Here is a 19,158-nt window from a genome sequence, read left to right as displayed (position 1 = left end):
CAGTATAGTTACGATAATTCATAGTCTCGTTCTTAGTAATTAAATCTTTGCTTTTCCTAAAAAAAAATTACCATACATAACAACATAACACACCAATTTTAAAAATAGTAGATGGTACAAACTCTCAAGTAACAATTTTTCATAAGAAAATATTATACATTCCAAAGTACAAAACAGTCTCTGTTTTCTCTTCTTTCATTCTCTATTGTTATGAGATATGACCAAATTAATGCTCCTCTCACAATATTCCAAAATAGTTGCAATGCTAACTCTATCATGTAGCAGAAACTACTTTCCATTTCTTTCAAGAATGGTGGAGGGGGCGATGAAAGTCGGGGAATACTACTACCCCGGTATCAAGATAGATCAGGGAGAGTTAGAACGAGAGTTCATCGAGAGATTTAACAGGTACACTCAACAACACAATAGTTGTGACATCCATAGTTACTTTGAGTCTCTTTTCATTGTCCTTCTGGTTTAAGTACAGCTTTCAACCTGAGGAATAGGAATACAGAACTTGAGAATCTATACGTAAAATGTTTCAATCCAGTACCCGATTGGAATGTACAATGACGTTGTACATAACAAGGGTAAATAGAACAGGATTCGTAAGACTAGAAATGAATTATGATAAAATTGCTTGAGTTACTTTAACCTTATGAGTTTGGCAACAGTCGTCCATTATACATCTTGTCAAGTAACTTCCTTGCGTCTGGCCGCCTAAGAAGACCTTTATTATTAGGTAAACCAGTTCCTAAACATACAGGACATACTAGTTTCCCTCGTCCTGGTTATCCCATAAGAAAAAATGTCATTATGTTAGTATTCAAGATAAGATAAAATGAATCATTCTGAAAGCAAACGATTATCAAAGGGAAAGACTATTGATGGTATGACTTGTTGGGGTATATCGAAATGAAAATGGAGCAGTTCTTGTTTAGTGACTCGATAATGAAAACCCTACGTCTTATGCAATATTCAAATCTTGGTTTTGTGCTGGGACTATGATCTACATTTTGACTTCTTTTCTTCCTTATATGGATTCAAAGGTTCATTCCTTTTCACAATCCACGTCAGACATTTTGCCTCAGGGACTATGGATGTCGAATCTAGTTTGAGTAAACACTGCAACACAAGCTACTACTTTCATATTACGAACTAAGGAAATTATCGACTGATACCAACCACTGAAGCAATCACAGTATGATTTCAAGAGAGACAAAAATATGAGCTAATATTCCAATTTTAATATAAGACATGGACGACAAGAGCAAAGTTCCTAATGGATGTTTTAAGTATCCTTAAGAGAGACAGCCCCAAGTCATGTAGTTCGAGATGGATATCTAAGAATAGCATGATAAATAGGAACAGCTTCAACACATAGAAGTTAGATATAATAACATACCATAACAATTGGGGCATTCAGTGAACTCATAAACGTCTTTAGCTCGTTTTCTGTTTAGAGCTTTCCATTTTCCTGTACCACCACACATATCACCTAAATAAAAAACAGACAACAGTCTTAAAGTAGATAGAGCACCAACATAAGTTATGCATACAATATTATAGTGCTTCATCTAAATTGGGATATAAAATTCTTTGATTCGTGTCCAGGATAGTAAAGACTAGCTACGTTTTGTCCTTCAGTTACTTGGAAAATGTATGATGAAAGATTCAACAGACATCAATAGTTCACAAATTATCTGCTTTACGATATAATGTGAGGAAGAGATCGATCAAAGACAAGTTCTGAACAGAATTGTAAAACAAGGGCCCACAGACAAAGATATCAAGCAGAAAAAAAGATAATTGAGTAGCAAAAGGATTTAACCTTTATCAGAAAAGAGAACTTAAGTAGTCAAAGATCTCTTCAATTACTATATCGCGTCCTCTTAGAAGAGAAAAAGCTAGAAGCACAAGAAACTTATATGCGAACAATCATGAATAAAATCGTGTCAACATTGAATGTGAAGGAAAGTAACTATAAGGAAATAATTTAGATATTCTTATTCAGACTTCTCTCTCTTTTTGGTTTGTATTAGCTCAAGTTTTCACTTTCTAAACCTGTTCTTCGGTAAAGTTGCGAAAACAGTTTGTTTAGGTGAGTTGTTTTGATGCTCAATAATTCTCAAGTTTGCTAAGGTGTGTTGTTTTGATGCTCAACAATTCTCAAGTTTTCCTAGTTTAACTGCGAAAAAGAAAAGTTCGTTGAGGTTCTTGTTTCCATGTTTCAACACTTCAAAAGCAGAACTTTTGGATAAAACATTAGAACCTTGAATTCTCAACGACACAGTACTACTGACTCACAATAAAAACTTTCGGCAAGTCATTACAAATTGAGCTGGATGTATTTACGTGTGTGTTAGTTTTGTTAACTATGTAGGTGCCTTTCTGTTACAATTCAAAGATTTAGCATATACTGGATCCTACAATTTTACAAGGGTACTCGATTTGGTTATACGGGTTTCAGTTTCAATATGAAAATCTTTGAGAATTTGTTTATAGTCATGGAGAAGCATAAGAAAAGTTCTCTTAGAACATGTTGTTCCTAAATGTAATATGATTAGTGGGATGAAGCAAGTAAAGCAGGAAACAATATACACTTACAAATTATAGCGCCACTACCCCCACAGTTCCGACAGCCAGGACTTTCATTTCCATCTAAGGCAATTGCTTTTGGTTCAGAAATCGGATTTCCAGAAGCAGTTATCAGAGCTCCAGTCGAGCATAGGCAAGTCAGACACCATCTCCGTGAGACTGACGTTTGAGATCTCTGTTCCGAAAAGCAACAACACTCAAATCAATAAATATAATCTGATGATAGTTGTAGACAAAAATAGCACATTGTCAATGTTATTGTATATGATACATTACTATTTGGACTTTGGAGGGTCGAACAATGATTTTCCTCATTATCATTTTCTCAAACATTTTCAAAAAGACATTATTTTACAAAAATAAAAACTAGAATTTTCAAAAATCATCAATTGACTCTACATAGGAAGGAGTGGAGGTCCCGTATTAAGGTAAAAGGTTAGTTGGGGTAGAGTGTTGTCTTGTCTTACAAAGGCTTAGGCTTGTTAGTGCCTATCGCAGTACTAGCTATACCCTTGTAGTTCTTACCATATGTTGTTTATTGTGTTTCGAGTATCACATTATTTTCCTATTGTTATTGTTTCGAGTAGACTTTACACTGTTTCTTTTTTATGACAAGGGAAACCCGCAGCCGCTACTCTTTGGATGCATACATGGTAAAAAAATACCGCTCCTATGCAATAGCTCGCAAACCACATAAAAGAGCCTGGTACGACAAGCTCGACCCAGAAGGCAAAACCCCTTGCTTTAGCTGGCAAGGGGTTTTGAACTTGAGACCTCCAACATGGAAGTCCCAAGTCTAAACCACTGGACCACTCCGAAGGGTAGACTTTACACTATTTTTCTTATCAACTACTATGTTTTCTTCTTCTTTTACTTCGGGTTTGATGCAATTGAGCCGAGGGTCTTTCGTAAACAGTCTCTCTACCTCCATGAGGTAATCGTAAGGTCTTAGCGACACTCTACACTCCTCAGACCCCACTTAGTAGGATTTCACCGGGTATGTTGTTGTTGTTGTTGTTTAGCAATCCCATCAAGAAGCTGTAAGAAGTTACAAACCTTTTCCTCTACAGGTTCCTGTGAATGCTCGGAAGATGCAGAAGTACAACTCTCATTCTCCGAGCTGCAGTTCACATGAGATCCTCCCCTCTTCTTCAAATTCACTGCCATTTACCCAAAAAAAAAAAACCTTACTCCCAAGTACTAACATATTTTTCAGGCCAAAAAGGTCTTTAAAATACTAACTTCCAACAAAATCCCAATAAGAAGAAACAATCAAGAATGACATCAACCAGTCCAGAAAACAAATAAATATATCCCAATTGCATTTCAACTATGTATCAACTTAAGCTGTTAAACTAACATGGTCTGTCGTGGAGTGGTATAAGGTTCAAATCCCAACAAAGCCAAAAAAAAAAAAGCACTAGGTGATTCATTCTTCCCATCTGTTCTAGATCTGTGAATTAGTCTAGGTGCGCGAAAGTTGGTCAGACACCATACAAACTTAAGTTCCACTTTGAGATTTCATTTGTATACTTAGGGTCATGAAGAACTACAAAACTTGAACCAAAAACCAAACAAACAAATATTCCAAGAAGAGTACAATACAAAATGACCTTAACCAATCTACCGAAAAATCCAGCTTTTAATCAACTTACACTGACATAAAGAAGAACACTTGGAGTTCAAGTATGAGCCTCATAGAGCTGAAGGAGTGGGAAATGAGAGGTGGCAAGTCATCTCTCTCACTCTTTTTCCTCTCTTTCTATCTCTCAACTTCTACATATACACTCCTCTATAACATTAAACAAAAAAAGTTGAGATTTTTAGGATAATAATTGAAATTTTGAACCTAAAAATATCAACAAGGGTCTTCAAAAATACCAATTTCATCAAAACACAATAGCCATAACTAGAGCATCATAACCAACAACAACATACGCAGTGTATTCCCACAAGTGAGGTCTAGAGAGGATAGTGTGTACATTACCTTGTTGAGGTAAAAAGATTGTTTCCGAAAGATCCTCAGTTCAAATAAAGTAGTTTTAAAAATACAATAATAAGAAACATAACAGCATAAACAGTAAATAAACAAATGAGTATGTCCCAATTACTATCTCAATTGTGTGATATCAACTTAAACTGCTTCCACATTAAAAAAAAAAAATCAAAAAGGTTTTGCCAAAAACATAAACTTTCAACCAAAATGACCTTAAACAAATCAAAAAAAAATCCCACTTCAAGATTTTACCTTTATGCAAAGTAGAATCAAGAAAACTACAAAAATCTGACCTAAATTTTAAAAAAAAAAATTAAGAAAATTAAACAAAAGATTGATGTATCAACTTACACTGACATAAAGAGGAAGATTTGGGGTTTAAGTATGAACCCCATAGAGCTGAAGGAGTAGAAAATGAGAGGTGGGAAGCCATCTCTCTCTCTTCTCTTTTTTCTATCTCTCAACTTTCTACGTATAAGAAGAAAAAAAAATTGAGATTTTTATTATGATTTTTGAGATTTTGAGGCTAAAAAATATCAAATTTGAGTAAAAGAAAACAAAGGGTGTTTTGGGTTTTGTATGGTTTTGTTTTGATTCTTAAAATTGGTGGAAATTAGTAGTTTTGTCTTCGAATTATTGACAGTCTTAAAATCACATCTATACTTGACTAACTAAATTTAGATACAATATGATCAGTTACATAACATAGCAAGTGGTTTGAAACTCTCGTAGGAGTATGAGGCTCTTAATAGAAAGCCGACAAAGTGTTGAAAACACGCTAAGCTTGGCAAGAATTTAAGAGAGTATTTAACTCATGTTACAAGTTTGGGGGTTATTTAAATTCATTTAGTCAAGTAAAAGGATATTTTTAAGACTGTCAATAATTCGAAGATGGAACTAATATTTCACATCGAATTTAGAGGTATTTTCAAATTTGGTAAAAGAAAGTAAAAGGTATTTTGGGTTTTATTTGGTTTTTTGATTTTGATGAATGAAAAAGAGGGAATCAACATGGATAATAAATCTTAGCCTCTATTTTCTATATGAATATTCAAGTTATGCTTAATTCATTTTTACCCCTTAAAGTTTAGATAGATGACTTTTGCCTACCCTAGACTCTCAAAAACATTTCTCAAGCTAAAAAAGTATATCACACTTTCTTATTAATTTAACGTTTCACTTTTATTTTACATTTAATGAAATAATTTTCAATCTCACTAATATTTTTTGTCCAGAGGAGAAACCTATATTTGAAGTTGCTATTGAACTCGTAGTTTATTATAATTATTGAATTCGCAATTAAATATTTATACATATTTAATAGGTTTTTTAATATAAGTATATGATCTTATTCAGTTGAACTTGTATCTAGTACTAGTAGTTTCTCTATTTATAGTTTGTTTTGTAATATAAACTCGAGTCTTTCGGGATTAAATGATGAAAGACTTGTATTAAAATCTATTTTATCTACCTGATATTTCTCTTTTGGGAAGAATAATCAGTCAACTTAGAGAAAGTGTTCATATGCTTGATTGGCCTATATATGACTTTTTAAGTGTTCCTTAACAATTATCCAAAATATATTTAATAACAATCGTTGCTCTAGACAATCATATTTTTACTTTTATTGTTATATTGTTATGACTATAATTCTATTTTAAGAAAACAAATATATAATTATCCAACACTTCCCTCTAAAAATAAAAAATAATGAATTATATAGACAATCGACTTGTTAAAGATTATTAAACTGATAAATACAAGAGGTCAAGAAAGCTATTAGGCATGCTTAGGTTTTCATCTTCAACATTAGTCGATCTGGATGTTCACTTAATTTCACTCATGCTTCATCCTAATCACGAATAAATCACTCAAGTTCAAGTCCAAAAGATGAGGCAATTTGCCCTATGATAACTCGCTTTTGCTACGATTCTAGCAGATTTTCTTAACCAAGGCACAATGAATCGCCAACTCATTCTTCAACAAACACCCAAGTCATTGCTTATGAATGGCCGAATCACTTCTCAACAGGCACCCAATGCTTGAGAGCTTACGATTCCATGTTCTATTTCATTCCTCATTCCCAAGAGGGGTTATTTTCACCCTTTCCCTCACAATACTACTTCGCTATCAATCAAACACCCAAAGTCATTGCCTATAAATGGCCGAATCATTTTACAAAAGGCACCCAATGCTTGAGCGCTTACGATTCCATGCTCTATTTCATTTCTCATCCCCAAGGGGGGTTCACAATACTACTTCGCTATTGGTCACCAGAGAGTATTTAGCCTGACAAAGTGGTCCATTCATACTGGTCCAATTAATCAATAGTTTCCATAGGCGCAAATTCCACTTTTTATAGGACCAAACTATCTTCACAGTATAACCCATCGTTGTTTTTTTTTTTGGTTTCCCATCCGGTGTCCGGTATCCACATTGAAGCCCGACTAAATCCGGATTCGCGCCGGGAAGTCCCACAAGGGGACACGAACCCATCCTTCTTGTTGACTAATGTATTTTGATAAACTGAAATCATCGACTAAAAGGGAATAAAAGACAACCCAATGTAGTCACATAAGTGGGATATGAGAAAGATAGAATGTACGAAGACCTTACTTGACTTGTTAGGCAGATAGATGATTTCCAATAGAACCCTCAGCTATGAAGAATCAACTAAAGGCAAATAATACAAGATAATCGATAGGTAAAGATAACATTAAAATTTTCCCCAGTATTTCGAGTACACGAAACAATTTTTGCAGCAAGAACAATTGTTTCAGTACTAGTAGGATAACAACAACATCATAAGCAGAGAGCTGTTACACAGAGCAGCTACAACATTCATAATTTTAAGACAACTAAAGTTTTCCTATGCATAACATTCTAAGACACATCTAACTTTACCACCATCCATTTACACTTGGACAATGAAACAAAGACGACGAGAAGTTCGTAATATAAGATCAAAATGACAGGTTACAACAATTTGGTCGCGATTTGTTTTAAGATACAGTGCGTCCATAGCATAGACAAGAAAGATACAGATTCTTTCCCCATTTTTCCTGCACAAAAAACCAAGGATAGAACACAAGTCAACAACTCGCTCAAATAATAAAATGATGTGGATACAGTGTATTTGTCAAAATTATATGTGTAAACTGCGAACTTGGCTAACTAATAAAACTTAATGGAAGCAAACTGCAAAAAAAACAAAAAAAAACTACTATATTAGGCGAAATGAAAAGATTGGGACTTGGGGACCAAGACAGAAGTTGCTTCTGTCGCACTTAACTAGGTTAAGGCAGGGATAACAAAGAGATTGAGAGAACCTCTAGCTCTAGATTACCCTACCGTATAGTTGCTGAGTGACATAAGGGGTGAGTTCTGAAAAATAAGTGGCTTTTACTTATTTTCTTGTGCTTATTGGTAAGTACGCCTAAATATTGTCTCAAAGGTATTATATATATAATCTAGGCAAACACCTTGTGGAATGGAGGTGGGCAAGGGTGGTGGCGATGGGGCTATTGGAATTTGAGGGGTGAGGGGTGGGGTGTATTGGAGGGTGGGGAGGAGAAAATAAGTTTGGAGTGTCAATTATAGAACTCATTTTCCCAACTCTCGCTAGGGAAGTCATTTTCGTCAACTATAAAGGAACTTCTTTTCCTAAAGAATATTTCAAAAACCTTTAACTTACCACGTTCCAAATTTTCTGGAAAATTAAGAAATACTACATGTTATTGTGTGATATGGATGAAACTTAAAGAGAAATTACCAAATATACGAATCTGCAAATATAGCATTACCCAATGAGTAATACGTACTCTTTTGTTAATTAGTTCATCAACGATTTTATTTTTTTTATGACAAGGGAAACCCGTAGTCGCTACCCTTTGGGTGCGCACAGGGTAAAACCCCTGCGCTCCTATGCAATAGCTCGCAAACCACACAACAATTAGGCAAAGTAGAGATAACAATTTCACAAACACTACCTTGACATGTGTGCTGGGAAACTGAGATGTTCGCAGAGTTTCTTGAGTCTCATCACCAGGTCTTCGGCGAGGTACACTCAGGATAAGAGCAGCTTGGTCTGGTGTAGCAGCTGTTGCCGTAATACGATAACCATTATCCCACCGCTTATGAATACCCTCACTAGGATAAAGGAAATCAAGCTCTACCACCTATTAAACATTAAAAATCTCCATGTTAACAGATGATCAAAGCTTTCTATAAATAGTCTTCGCATTTACATTCAAGTCAAGTGAGCATGATAGTTACTGTTGCTCATTAACAGCTTAGATTTGACCTTCATCAGGTTCTTTAGATTCTATGAGTCGCGACTCCCAAGAGTAACTCGGAAGTCATCTTCAAAAAAAAATTATCTTCACTTTGTACTGTGCAGTGTGCACCACCTTTTCCTTCTCTTTTCTTTTGAATAATATTTCACTTGTCAAAATATATTTTTGCAACAGAAATATATTTAATCAACTTCTAAATATTCTCTCCAAAAAGTAGACAAGATGAAAAGCTGCTCACCACCAACAGTGAAACTACCGAGATGAGTATCCCTTTGTGTAAACTGTATAGCAATTCAGTGTGTCCTATTTACACATGTCTATGTTCATAAACATAAAGCATTTAAGCAGACAGCAATAGAAATGATAAACTCGTAAGCGCATAGTTGATATCAAGATTAACCAATACATCAACGAAAATGTATGCTGCCCAGCTTCTCTGTAAGTGACTCAACTTATATATTCATTTTTTTATAACCAAGAACTCCCTGAGGTCAGCGGCATAGAATTCGGAACTCCGAGCATAATTGACCCACCTGTCTACTCTTCTCCGCTTAAATACCAAGCTTTTGTCTGTAGAATGGTTCGAACACGTGTGTGCCTGTCCCACACGTCATGGGATACACTCTTACCACTAAACACTAGAACTTCTGTTACTTGATTTTCATGTGAACACTTGGTTTACAACACATAACAAAGGAGCAAGCTTAATACAACAAAATCTGCAAGGTGCAATACAAACGGACTATTTCTATTTTTTGGACAAGGATAAAGAGGAGAGTCTGTCAGACAGCCATGAGACCATCTAAGACCTGAGAGGAGGTCTAAGAACGATCATCTACTACTGCCCCACACAACTAGGAGCCATGGAAGGAGGCTGTGAATCACGCTCTAGTCACATGACCATGCTTCATCAACCAGACTTGGTGTCCTACTTTCATGTTTCCTCAGAACTCAAGGATATAGTAGTATGAGCCAATAGAACAGATGCTGTTCAGGTAAGGCCATAACATAAACAAACTACATAATTTCAAGAAAAATAGAGTAATAGACTTTCTTTTAGTAAGTATAAGAAATTATAAACAAGTGTAACAAAACGAGGTATGGACTTTTTAAGTAAATTTTAGGATGAAAGGTCATTAAACCAAGCTACTTCATTTCCTTACAGAAAAATCTTACTGTGACTATCCTTTTAGATCCTTAAGCCTACGCTCCATGGGGAAATTTATCCGATAATTTTTCCAGGTTATCATCACAAAGGGAGGAGGGGGGCAGAAGGAAACGGGATACCGTATTAACACTAACACCAGATTAAATATTGCATGAGAGTGTTAAAGAGGGGGACAAACAACCTGGTCACTGAAGCCTGAATTGCGTGACATAACAACAGCCCACCTAGTGTTAGCCGTTGCCATGGAGGTCACATGGAACCCTTCTTTCCATTTCTTGCTTATCCACTTGAAGGGAAATGACTCACTGACTTTATAAGACTGTTGAGTGAACTGTGTGCCTGCGAAAAATGACACAAGTATTACATACAAAAATAAAGATAGTCCAGGACCTACAGCTGCATCCAGAAAAGCTCAAAGCTGGCGAAACAATCTGCATTTGCCTTTGCATAGGAAAAAATACCCTCCACAACAATTAGATGACGATATGCAACTCACCTATCAAACTTCTATTCTATATATCACCAACTAGTGTTAAACTGGCAAATACAAGCAACAAACTCTGGCATCTCAACAGCAGTACTTTAGTTGGTGTAACTACCTAAGAGAAAAGGCATGAACGCTTAATGATTGTTACATTCCAATGTTTGACTTGAATAAAAAGTTGAAACTGGAAAGAGAAAATGCCAAATTTCCATTGTATGAAGAACAATGTTTTAATATCTACAGACGTAACCCAACATTTACCAGCTCCAAAAAAATATCTGAAGAGGTAACCCATCATCTAATATAACACCATCTGACTGAAACAATTTTTAGACTCGCACATTATAAAAACTGACAAAATGCTAACACCTTCTAATTCGCCTTACAAATATAAGAAACTATAATGACAGAACGACATCAGAAGACAACTACCCTAGCAACTACAACTTAATTTGTTATAGATCCATGTTATAGTCTGGAATGGAACTTGAAAATGAAGATGAACCTATCTAAGAGCTCCAAGAATCCATATATTATATTTTTAGATAGGGATATACTTTTGTCTTCGCACTTTTGGCACAATGTATATAATTCCAGCACATTCTTAGTGCTGTTTACGAGTAATAATAAAAACTTGCCATTTGACAACACAAGAGAGAGAGAGAGATCCATGTTATAGTTGGATACGTAAAATGGAGGAAGGAAAATCCAGATCCAGCAGTAGAGTTTGTTTTTAGATGAAATTCAGAGGGACAACAGAAAACGAAATCAACAGAAAGCATATCTGGCAGTAATACAAACAGCCCAATCAAAAATTATGTCGTGACCTACTAAACCATAGGCACCAAGCATATCAACACGCTAGTTAATTGTAACTTTTGCTGACTGATAAGCAAGAAAAGATATCTAGCTGTATTCTCTGAAAGTGGGTAAAAGATCAAAACAAGCACAAAGAATTAACCTACAGCATGTTAAAAAAAACCCACCTTTTGACATTACTACTAAAGAGGCTCCATTTATGCCACCAGCAAGAGAACTAATATAATAGTTTTTCTCCCACTGCTCCATAATCCACTCCTGTAACACGCATTTGGAAGATTAGATAACTACATCTGAAGCTAAATAGCTGCACACCACATGAAGACTACATGGAACTTCTAATTACCTTGTGTAAGAAGAAAGGTGACAGCTCATAAACTTGGCTAGTGAAGTTCGTTCCAGCGTCCATGATAATAGCCCATAAGCTAGAACAGGATGCTACACAACTTATAGACAAACCATCCACAGACCCTTTCTCCACATGCTGTGCCAATCTTGTGTCTGCTACATTGTAATGATACCTAATAATGTCATGATAATAATATTAGGGAAAGTTGGGGTACAAAAGATGATTTTTTCTTTTGTATCAACTATCAAGTAATAATATTCATACTAATAAGGCGTAAAAAGTGCCTGCATCTCACAGCAGAACAAGGTTCTCTACAAAAGCCAACCAATCCTCTATACCTATCCAATCAACACTATGGATTGAATAGAAAAGGATCATCTCCTGATACCGTGGAGCATAGAAGAAGATAAAACAGATCTTCCAGAAGAATCTTTAGTGATTATGCCATCAGAAGACAAAGGACACTCCATGTATCCTTCTTAATAAAATAAGTACATGAGAATTGACTAAGATACCAAGTTTGGCGGATATTTGTTTCTCCGACTACCATATCTAGCCTCCAAAGAGTTCAAAATATATTACCAGCAGAAGCTTAAATTTCCTCTGCTCCCAAAGTCCAAGAAGTTGAACTTCTTGGAGTACCATTATTCCACAAAGGTAGGGGTAAGGTCTGCATATATCTTACCTCTCCAAACCCCACTTGTGGTATTACACTGGGTATATTGTTGTTGTTCATTCATATTAAATGTATCAGTTCTGTTTTTAAGATCCCACCCACCCACAAACCACATCCCCATTTAAGGTGAAGAATCCAGGATTAATGTTCACCACAGAAAAATACTTATTAACTGCCATAAAAGACAAATCACGTGAAATGATATACGTACCTCTGTTTCATCGGCTTTCTGGCATTATATATTGAAATCCATTGCGTCGCAGGAACACCGATTCGAATTTTCTTCTGAGGCTGCTCTTCTTCCTCATTTAAAGATAGTCTCCCCCGCTTTTGGCCAACTTGAATAGCCTATAATGATTACACCATGAGCCCACATATAGTAGTGACATAAAGCTTACATACTGTGACTCGTATAAAATTTAGAGTACTTACCTTTTGAGCACCATCTGTGTTGATCGGCCTTATAGCAGGATCAGCTCCAAGCAAGCTCCCAAATAGAGAGATTAACTTTGAATATTTTGGTTCTTCATCAAATTTCATGTTAATTACTGTATCAAGAAATTCTCTAAAAGGTGCAGGGCAGAAGCAACAAAGCATCTCTGGAGATGTTGCCATCTTTTTTTTGCAGACTAAAAATGATTTGTTATCACCCTGTAATCCAAAAGATATATTGTAACAAGAGACGTGGAGGTGGGGGGTTGAATGACTGAAACAAACTGTATGCAGTGTAAAGACTGGAAAGAAGCAGGTAAAGCAGAAACCTGATAGCCCTGCCATGGGAGCCTCCCTCGATGAAGAAAAATTAGTGTGTATGCAAGTGATTCCAAATCATCTCTTCTACTGGCAGTCCTTCCCAAGTGAGCATGTGCACTTGCATAGCGAACAGTCCCTCTGAAATTGATAGACAGAAGTTAGTATTGGGTAGATATATAAGAAAACTAAGGCAAAGGATAGCAGAACATCAACACACCTGAACGTGTCAGGACGCTGATCATATCCGACATGCTGCCCTTTTGAAGTGTCTTTCCACTTTGTGGCTGTAATTGGTAGATAAATAATTAGGAAAAGGGTTATCAAAATAACACACACAGAAACCTACACTAAGCTCTCTTACCCAGTCCCAAGTCAACTAGGAACAACTTCTTCTCTTGTGGTGTTGATGGCTGGCCAAGTAAAAAGTTTTCTGGCTTTACATCTCCGTGCACGTAACTGAGATCAAGAAAAACAGTCACTAGGAAGAATTCAAAAGAGAAGTACAATGACTTCAAAATAAAAGTAGTTCAAAATTCAGCAAATAAAAAGAACCAAACTGATTGCAAGGAAAAGAGTGAATCCATACCCTTTTGCATGCAGCTTTTCCAAAATCGACAATGACTCAACTGCAATACAAGCCACCATTTCTGCAGACATTCTGCATAAGTAGGATTTATGAGCAGACCTTATTCAACTGACACATCGATATATGGTAAACCAAAACTCAATAAGTTTGTCAAGGATCTTTTTGCTGTTCTTAGAAATAAACCCCAGAAAATCAGAATCTATATTATACGCAACTGTGAGCAGATCCTTATCACCAGTGTATGAGGCTGGATATCAAGGACCATTTTAACTTTGAAATTAGAATTACTACGTAGTTCATGTCAAATAATTGGTGACTTATTTGGACCATTTTTCGATTTGAGAATGTCATCCTTGTGCAGGTTGACTTATTGAATGATGGTATCTCTATTATTAATTTATCACAATGATCAAAAATAACTGAAAGAGTGGGGAAACAGCAGCCACTTCTGGAGGTCTGACAATTGAAAATGTCTTTATTCAATAAGTATGATTTATACTAGCATCAGCTACTTACGATTGCCCAGAGGAATTCCATACATCCCATAAGCTAGGGCCTAGCATGTCCATAACCTGCATACATGATAATAATAAGGTCAATATGCATAACTGTAAAGCACACTCATTTTACTATTATATACAACAGCATTCACTAGTCCAGAAAACATACAGACCAGAATCCGCTCATTGAAAAGAGGTCCTAATCATTAACAACCACTTTGCTTGTAACTCATTGGATCAAAAATATTTATCTCTCTTTAACTTTCTGAATATGTCTCAAAATTTTATCCCATTTCAAAAAATTATATCATTTTTCTATCAAACAATCTTCAACAGCAAGAAAACGGACATGATTCTAGCAGACTCTTTTTTTTTTGTTGATAAAAGTAACAGACTGTTTTTCCTAAACAATTAGGAGAATATGCTTGAAAAAGGTCCTTTTTTTTTCTTAAATTGAACAGAAAAGAGTGACGATATTTGTAAGACAAATGGACTAACAATTTGAAGTAAAATGGTAACTTTATTAGTAGTCGAGAAATCCACCAGGGCCAGTGGTTCATGATTTGAAACTCTGTGGATAATGGCTCACCCCTCCAATGTTCCCCACTTAAATAGGAGTAGTAGGCTTTCATTCGCAGCAAGGTTTGAACATGTGACGTGTTCCTAACCCACACATCACAAGTAATGTTCTTAACACTAGACCAAAGCCCGGCGGCTAATGTCAAAGACGATTTCTGAGATCCAGGGGAAGTGTAATAGCAAAACAAAATCAGTCCCCTCAAAAGACACTCATACCAAAAAGAAAGTAAGCAACTACCAAAACAGTTTCACTCATTCAATTGGAACAGGACCTGGCTAAATAAGTGAATAAAAAATAAAGACATCCATTGTACACTCAATTTTTTTATCCTCCATAATTACTATAATCAATGCAAATCTGTCTCAGTAAACATACCATCACATAATAGTCTCCTGCCCGTCCTTTATAATGCACTCTAGGCACTCCATGGCTGCCTCCAAGAGTACTTAACCAAAAAAAAAAAGGAACTTTCAGTCCTACAAATCTCATTTCAGTACAAGTGTACACAGTAACTTCAAAAGATATCAATCCTTACTTGTAAACTTGCCACTCATATGGAGGGCCATAGCTACAACCTTTGCTGTTTCGATGCTCAAATTTCAGTGCGACCTAGAGACATAACAGAAAGTCAATATGGTCTTCTTTTATCAGGTAAAATAAGATTTCATTAACAATTGCATCCAGAAGACGCTAAGACTTATAGACATATAAATTAGCCTTGCCGAGAAGGATAAGGGGAAAACAGTGACTAGATGATTCATATGCAACCACTTTACCTCCAAAGCCAATGGACCACTAGCACGTTCATTTCCACCGGTAAGACGGCGACCCAAAAACACCTGTCCAAAACCACCTTTACCTAACTTCCTTTCAACCTTATAAACTGGAGATCCTCCTACTTGCACCTGAAAACAAAATTCAAGCAGAAAGCAAAAAATGAGTAAAATTTCAACATTTAATACAAAGATTTGAAAAAAACTTAGAACACGACGACAGTAAAGCTCAATATCTAGCAATTAAATGTCACATGTATCATCAAGCTTTTTTCAGCTAAAACGGCTTGCAGTGATGATGAGAATCACATGGGAGGGGAATGGACAGTTGTCTATGGCTGGATCAAGCAATTTCCACCTACTAAATGGCAGGTATAACTGTGTAATTATATTCGATCTAGTAAGTACCTTGTATTAGAATTAAGAAATTCTAGAGCTCAGATGCTAGTATTCCCTATTTACTTCACATACCTACTACCAAATATATGATAATGGCTAAATATAGATAGCAATGCTAAAACATACACAAAACATGTATCTGAGTAGGACTAACGACATCGATGCAATCTCCAACAATCTCCTCAAGGTCAATATAGTACCAAATTTACTTCCTTTTACAAGAAATAGCCAGAATTTAACAAAGAAATACACATTTATTATGATTCAAAACACAAAATCCCTTTAAACACCTTGAACACCTAGCAAAACAACACATCACTTGCTTCAAACAAGAAAGACGCAACATCAAAATTATCTAAAGGAAGATGATAAAGTATAAGAACATCGTATAAATTTGCAAGCTTCACTAAAACCAGCCCCAACTAGCTTTTTTGGGATTCAGATGCAGAAATTGATGATCACCAACCTGATCAGGGAAGAGAAAGGTGCTAAATATAGATAACAATTCCAAAACATAAGCAAAACATGTATGTAAGTAAGACCAATGACATCAATACAATGGACAACAATCCACACAAGGTCAATATAGTACGAAATTTACTCTCTTTCTTTCCAGAAATAGCCCAAATTTAACCGAGAAATACACATTTATAATGATTCAAAAACACAAAATCCTACAACACCTAGCAAAACAACACATCACTTGCTTCAAACAAGAAAGACGCAACATCAAAATTATCTAAAGGAAGATGATAAAGTATAAGAACATCGTATAAATTTGCAAGCTTCACTAAAACCAGCCCCAACTAGCTTTTTTGGGATTCAGATGCAGAAATTGATGATCACCAACCTGATCAGGGAAGAGAAAGGTGCTAAATATAGATAACAATTCCAAAACATAAGCAAAACATGTATGTAAGTAAGACCAATGACATCAATACAATGGACAACAATCCACACAAGGTCAATATAGTACGAAATTTACTCTCTTTCTTTCCAGAAATAGCCCAAATTTAACCGAGAAATACACATTTATAATGATTCAAAAACACAAAATCCTACAACACCTAGCAAAACAACACATCACTTGCTTCAAACAACAAAGACACAACATCAAAATTTTCTAAAAAAAGATGATCATGTATAAGAAGCAAGCATATATAGATGTAAATATTTCATTAAAACTATCCCCAACTAGTTTTTTTTTTAAGATTCAGATGCAGAAATGGATGATCACCCACCTGATCAGGAAAAAGAGAAGTACTTTCATCTTCCTGTGCAGTCACTTTATTATTAGCACTCAACCCACCACTCTCATCACCCATCTTATGCTCTTCCTCAACTTCTTCTCCCTCTACTCTCTCGTTTTCGTTCTCCTTCACCTCAACCTTCGCTTCTTCTTCCTCTTCCTCTACTTCCACAAGCTTTGCTTCTGCTTCTGCTTCCGCTGCCTTAGCCTTAGCAGCACGAGTCTTTATATAACTCCTACCACCAACACCACCGCCACCAACCCTTTTCTTCGTTTCGGGTTTTGTTTCAACTACTGGAAGAGGAGCACGGCGCCGACATACCCCACTCCGCAACTCCGGCATTCTTTTTTACCCATATAAATTGAACAACAACAACAACCCGATTCCGATTGCAAATAGCACATCACTTATACTTTCATCATCATAATCAAAACCCTAATCATACAAAACAACCCCAAATCCGTTTCTACAACAAACTCAAACTCGATCGAATTTATGAAATCAATTTCAAAAACTGAAAAAAATCAACTTTTTGATGCTAGGGTTTGTTCAAATACTGTAAACGATCTGTAATCCGCGTGAATGTCGATGAAAAAGTAGTACTTTTAGAGAGAGAGAGGTGGGTATAAATTCTCTTTCTTCTTCTACTACCAATTTTTTTCTACTTATAGGTATTTTCTTGATAGTTTAGGGACTACATTTGGAGCTAAGGAGGAAATAAAGGGTCTATTGAGCAAATTTTTATGTTTTTTTTTATGATAAGAAGGAATGAGAATTGGGACAAGGAAAATCACAAGAAAGTTGGTGTTAGTTGAGCCTCCAAAGTTTACTATAAGACAATTTGGTCCTTTTTAATTGTTGTTAACATTTTAATCTAGTGTTTGAGATCGTGATTTTAAATTTTAATTTTTTTAAACATCAAAATGTAAAATTTAATATATAAGTTTATATTTTGCGCAAAAAGAGATTTAGCATTTTAAGTTTTGAAATAAAAAAAAGATGCATGTTTGACGTGAGAGATTGTTGATACAATGTGAAAAAGATTATATTAAAGAATAATCAGTTACTTTTATTGTTAATTATTGGATTTTTATAAAATTATGATATTTTAATTTTGTAATCAAAATATTTATTTATAAAAGGTACTCCTATATAGAGATATGTGATTTAACAATGCGGTGTCTTAAGATATTTAAAAAAATTGTTTATGAATTATGATTTACTTATTTTGTAAAATTGTATAAGAATTGGAGAAATATTGATAGTTTTTATAATTTTGTGGGTTTTTTTATGATTATGAAAAAAAATACAATTTAAAAAAATCTAATTACAAATCTAAATAAAATTTCAAGTTCATAAAAATTGATTTCTTGTTAGATATTCAAAATTGATTTTGGAATATGAACTAATTTAAAATCGTATCAAGTGAAATTCATTAAACGGAAAAATATTTTCTATTATTTTTATTTTTTAAGTTCTCTTAATTTGTATTTTGTTAAGTATTTGGTGTATTAGTTGTTAAATGATTATTTCGATGTTAAGTCTATCCTTCTCTAGTCTTTTCCTTTTTTTCGTTTTTCTATAATAGAACTCATATTCATGAGTTGCTTCAATCCATTTGATCAAATTATTGTTTGATGGTAACTTTTTTTATTTAATATTTGAATTTGAGTCTATTTAATTTAATTACATATTTTTATATGTGATGGTTCCTACAAGATAATGTTCTTTATAAATAAGTAATTAAATCTACGAAGCTATTCTCATCGTAGATGGAACATGATAATACTAGCATATCACCTAACATTTCTTTTAATTGTGTAAATTGAATTCGATATGTTGGGAGCAAACGGAATCAACACATCAACTTTGTAAAATTTTAATATATTGTAAAAGTAAGTTGATTTTAAAAGAAAATATTATTAATTTAAT

The 19,158-nt window shown here is 34.9% G+C and overlaps 2 protein-coding genes across 2 annotated transcripts; both read right to left on the bottom strand.

Moving 5' to 3' along the window:
• Window positions 1-81: 81 nt before the first annotated feature.
• Window positions 82-5,070, bottom strand: LOC102581658 (protein EMBRYO SAC DEVELOPMENT ARREST 3, chloroplastic). The gene is made up of 6 exons (XM_006354108.2): window positions 4,946-5,070; window positions 3,655-3,758; window positions 2,608-2,773; window positions 1,406-1,498; window positions 656-787; window positions 82-495 (listed from the first exon to the last, which is right to left on the bottom strand). The coding sequence occupies exons 1-5, from the start codon at window positions 5,025-5,027 to the stop codon at window positions 657-659; spliced, it is 576 nt and encodes a 191-aa protein (XP_006354170.1). The 5' UTR covers window positions 5,028-5,070; the 3' UTR covers window positions 82-495; window position 656.
• A 2,211-nt stretch (window positions 5,071-7,281) lies between these two features.
• On the bottom strand, window positions 7,282-17,851 carry LOC102581327 (casein kinase I isoform gamma-3-like). The gene is made up of 16 exons (XM_006354107.2): window positions 17,218-17,851; window positions 15,581-15,709; window positions 15,340-15,413; window positions 15,180-15,249; window positions 14,241-14,296; window positions 13,725-13,796; window positions 13,500-13,594; window positions 13,356-13,422; window positions 13,147-13,276; window positions 12,818-13,036; window positions 12,597-12,733; window positions 11,707-11,881; window positions 11,528-11,618; window positions 10,239-10,396; window positions 8,584-8,772; window positions 7,282-7,656 (listed from the first exon to the last, which is right to left on the bottom strand). Exons 1-16 carry the CDS (start codon window positions 17,566-17,568, stop codon window positions 7,597-7,599), a joined length of 2,073 nt encoding a protein of 690 aa, XP_006354169.1. The 5' UTR covers window positions 17,569-17,851; the 3' UTR covers window positions 7,282-7,596.
• Between the last annotated feature and the right edge of the window lie 1,307 nt (window positions 17,852-19,158).

This window comes from Solanum tuberosum, unplaced genomic scaffold, assembly GCF_000226075.1.
Source record: "Solanum tuberosum cultivar DM 1-3 516 R44 unplaced genomic scaffold, SolTub_3.0 scf00172, whole genome shotgun sequence".
NCBI lineage: Eukaryota > Viridiplantae > Streptophyta > Magnoliopsida > Solanales > Solanaceae > Solanum > Solanum tuberosum.
This window is presented reverse-complemented; position numbering and strand designations above follow the sequence as displayed.

Excerpts from the sequence above, each read along its gene's own strand:
- LOC102581327 (XM_006354107.2), bottom strand. The coding sequence starts at position 17,568 with ATGCCGGAGTTGCGGAGTGGGGTATGTCGGCGCCGTGCTCCTCTTCCA. Across the intron at positions 15,414-15,580 it reads GTGGTCCATTGGCTTTGGAG|GTCGCACTGAAATTTGAGCA; the intron begins GTAAAGTGGTTG and ends TTATGTCTCTAG. Across the intron at positions 11,882-12,596 it reads AGAAAGCCGATGAAACAGAG|GTATCATTACAATGTAGCAG; the intron begins GTACGTATATCA and ends TGACATTATTAG.
- LOC102581658 (XM_006354108.2), bottom strand. The coding sequence starts at position 5,027 with ATGGCTTCCCACCTCTCATTTTCTACTCCTTCAGCTCTATGGGGTTCA. Across the intron at positions 3,759-4,945 it reads ATCTTCCTCTTTATGTCAGT|TGAATTTGAAGAAGAGGGGA; the intron begins GTAAGTTGATAC and ends GGTAAATGGCAG. Across the intron at positions 2,774-3,654 it reads AGGAACCTGTAGAGGAAAAG|AGATCTCAAACGTCAGTCTC; the intron begins GTTTGTAACTTC and ends TTTTCGGAACAG.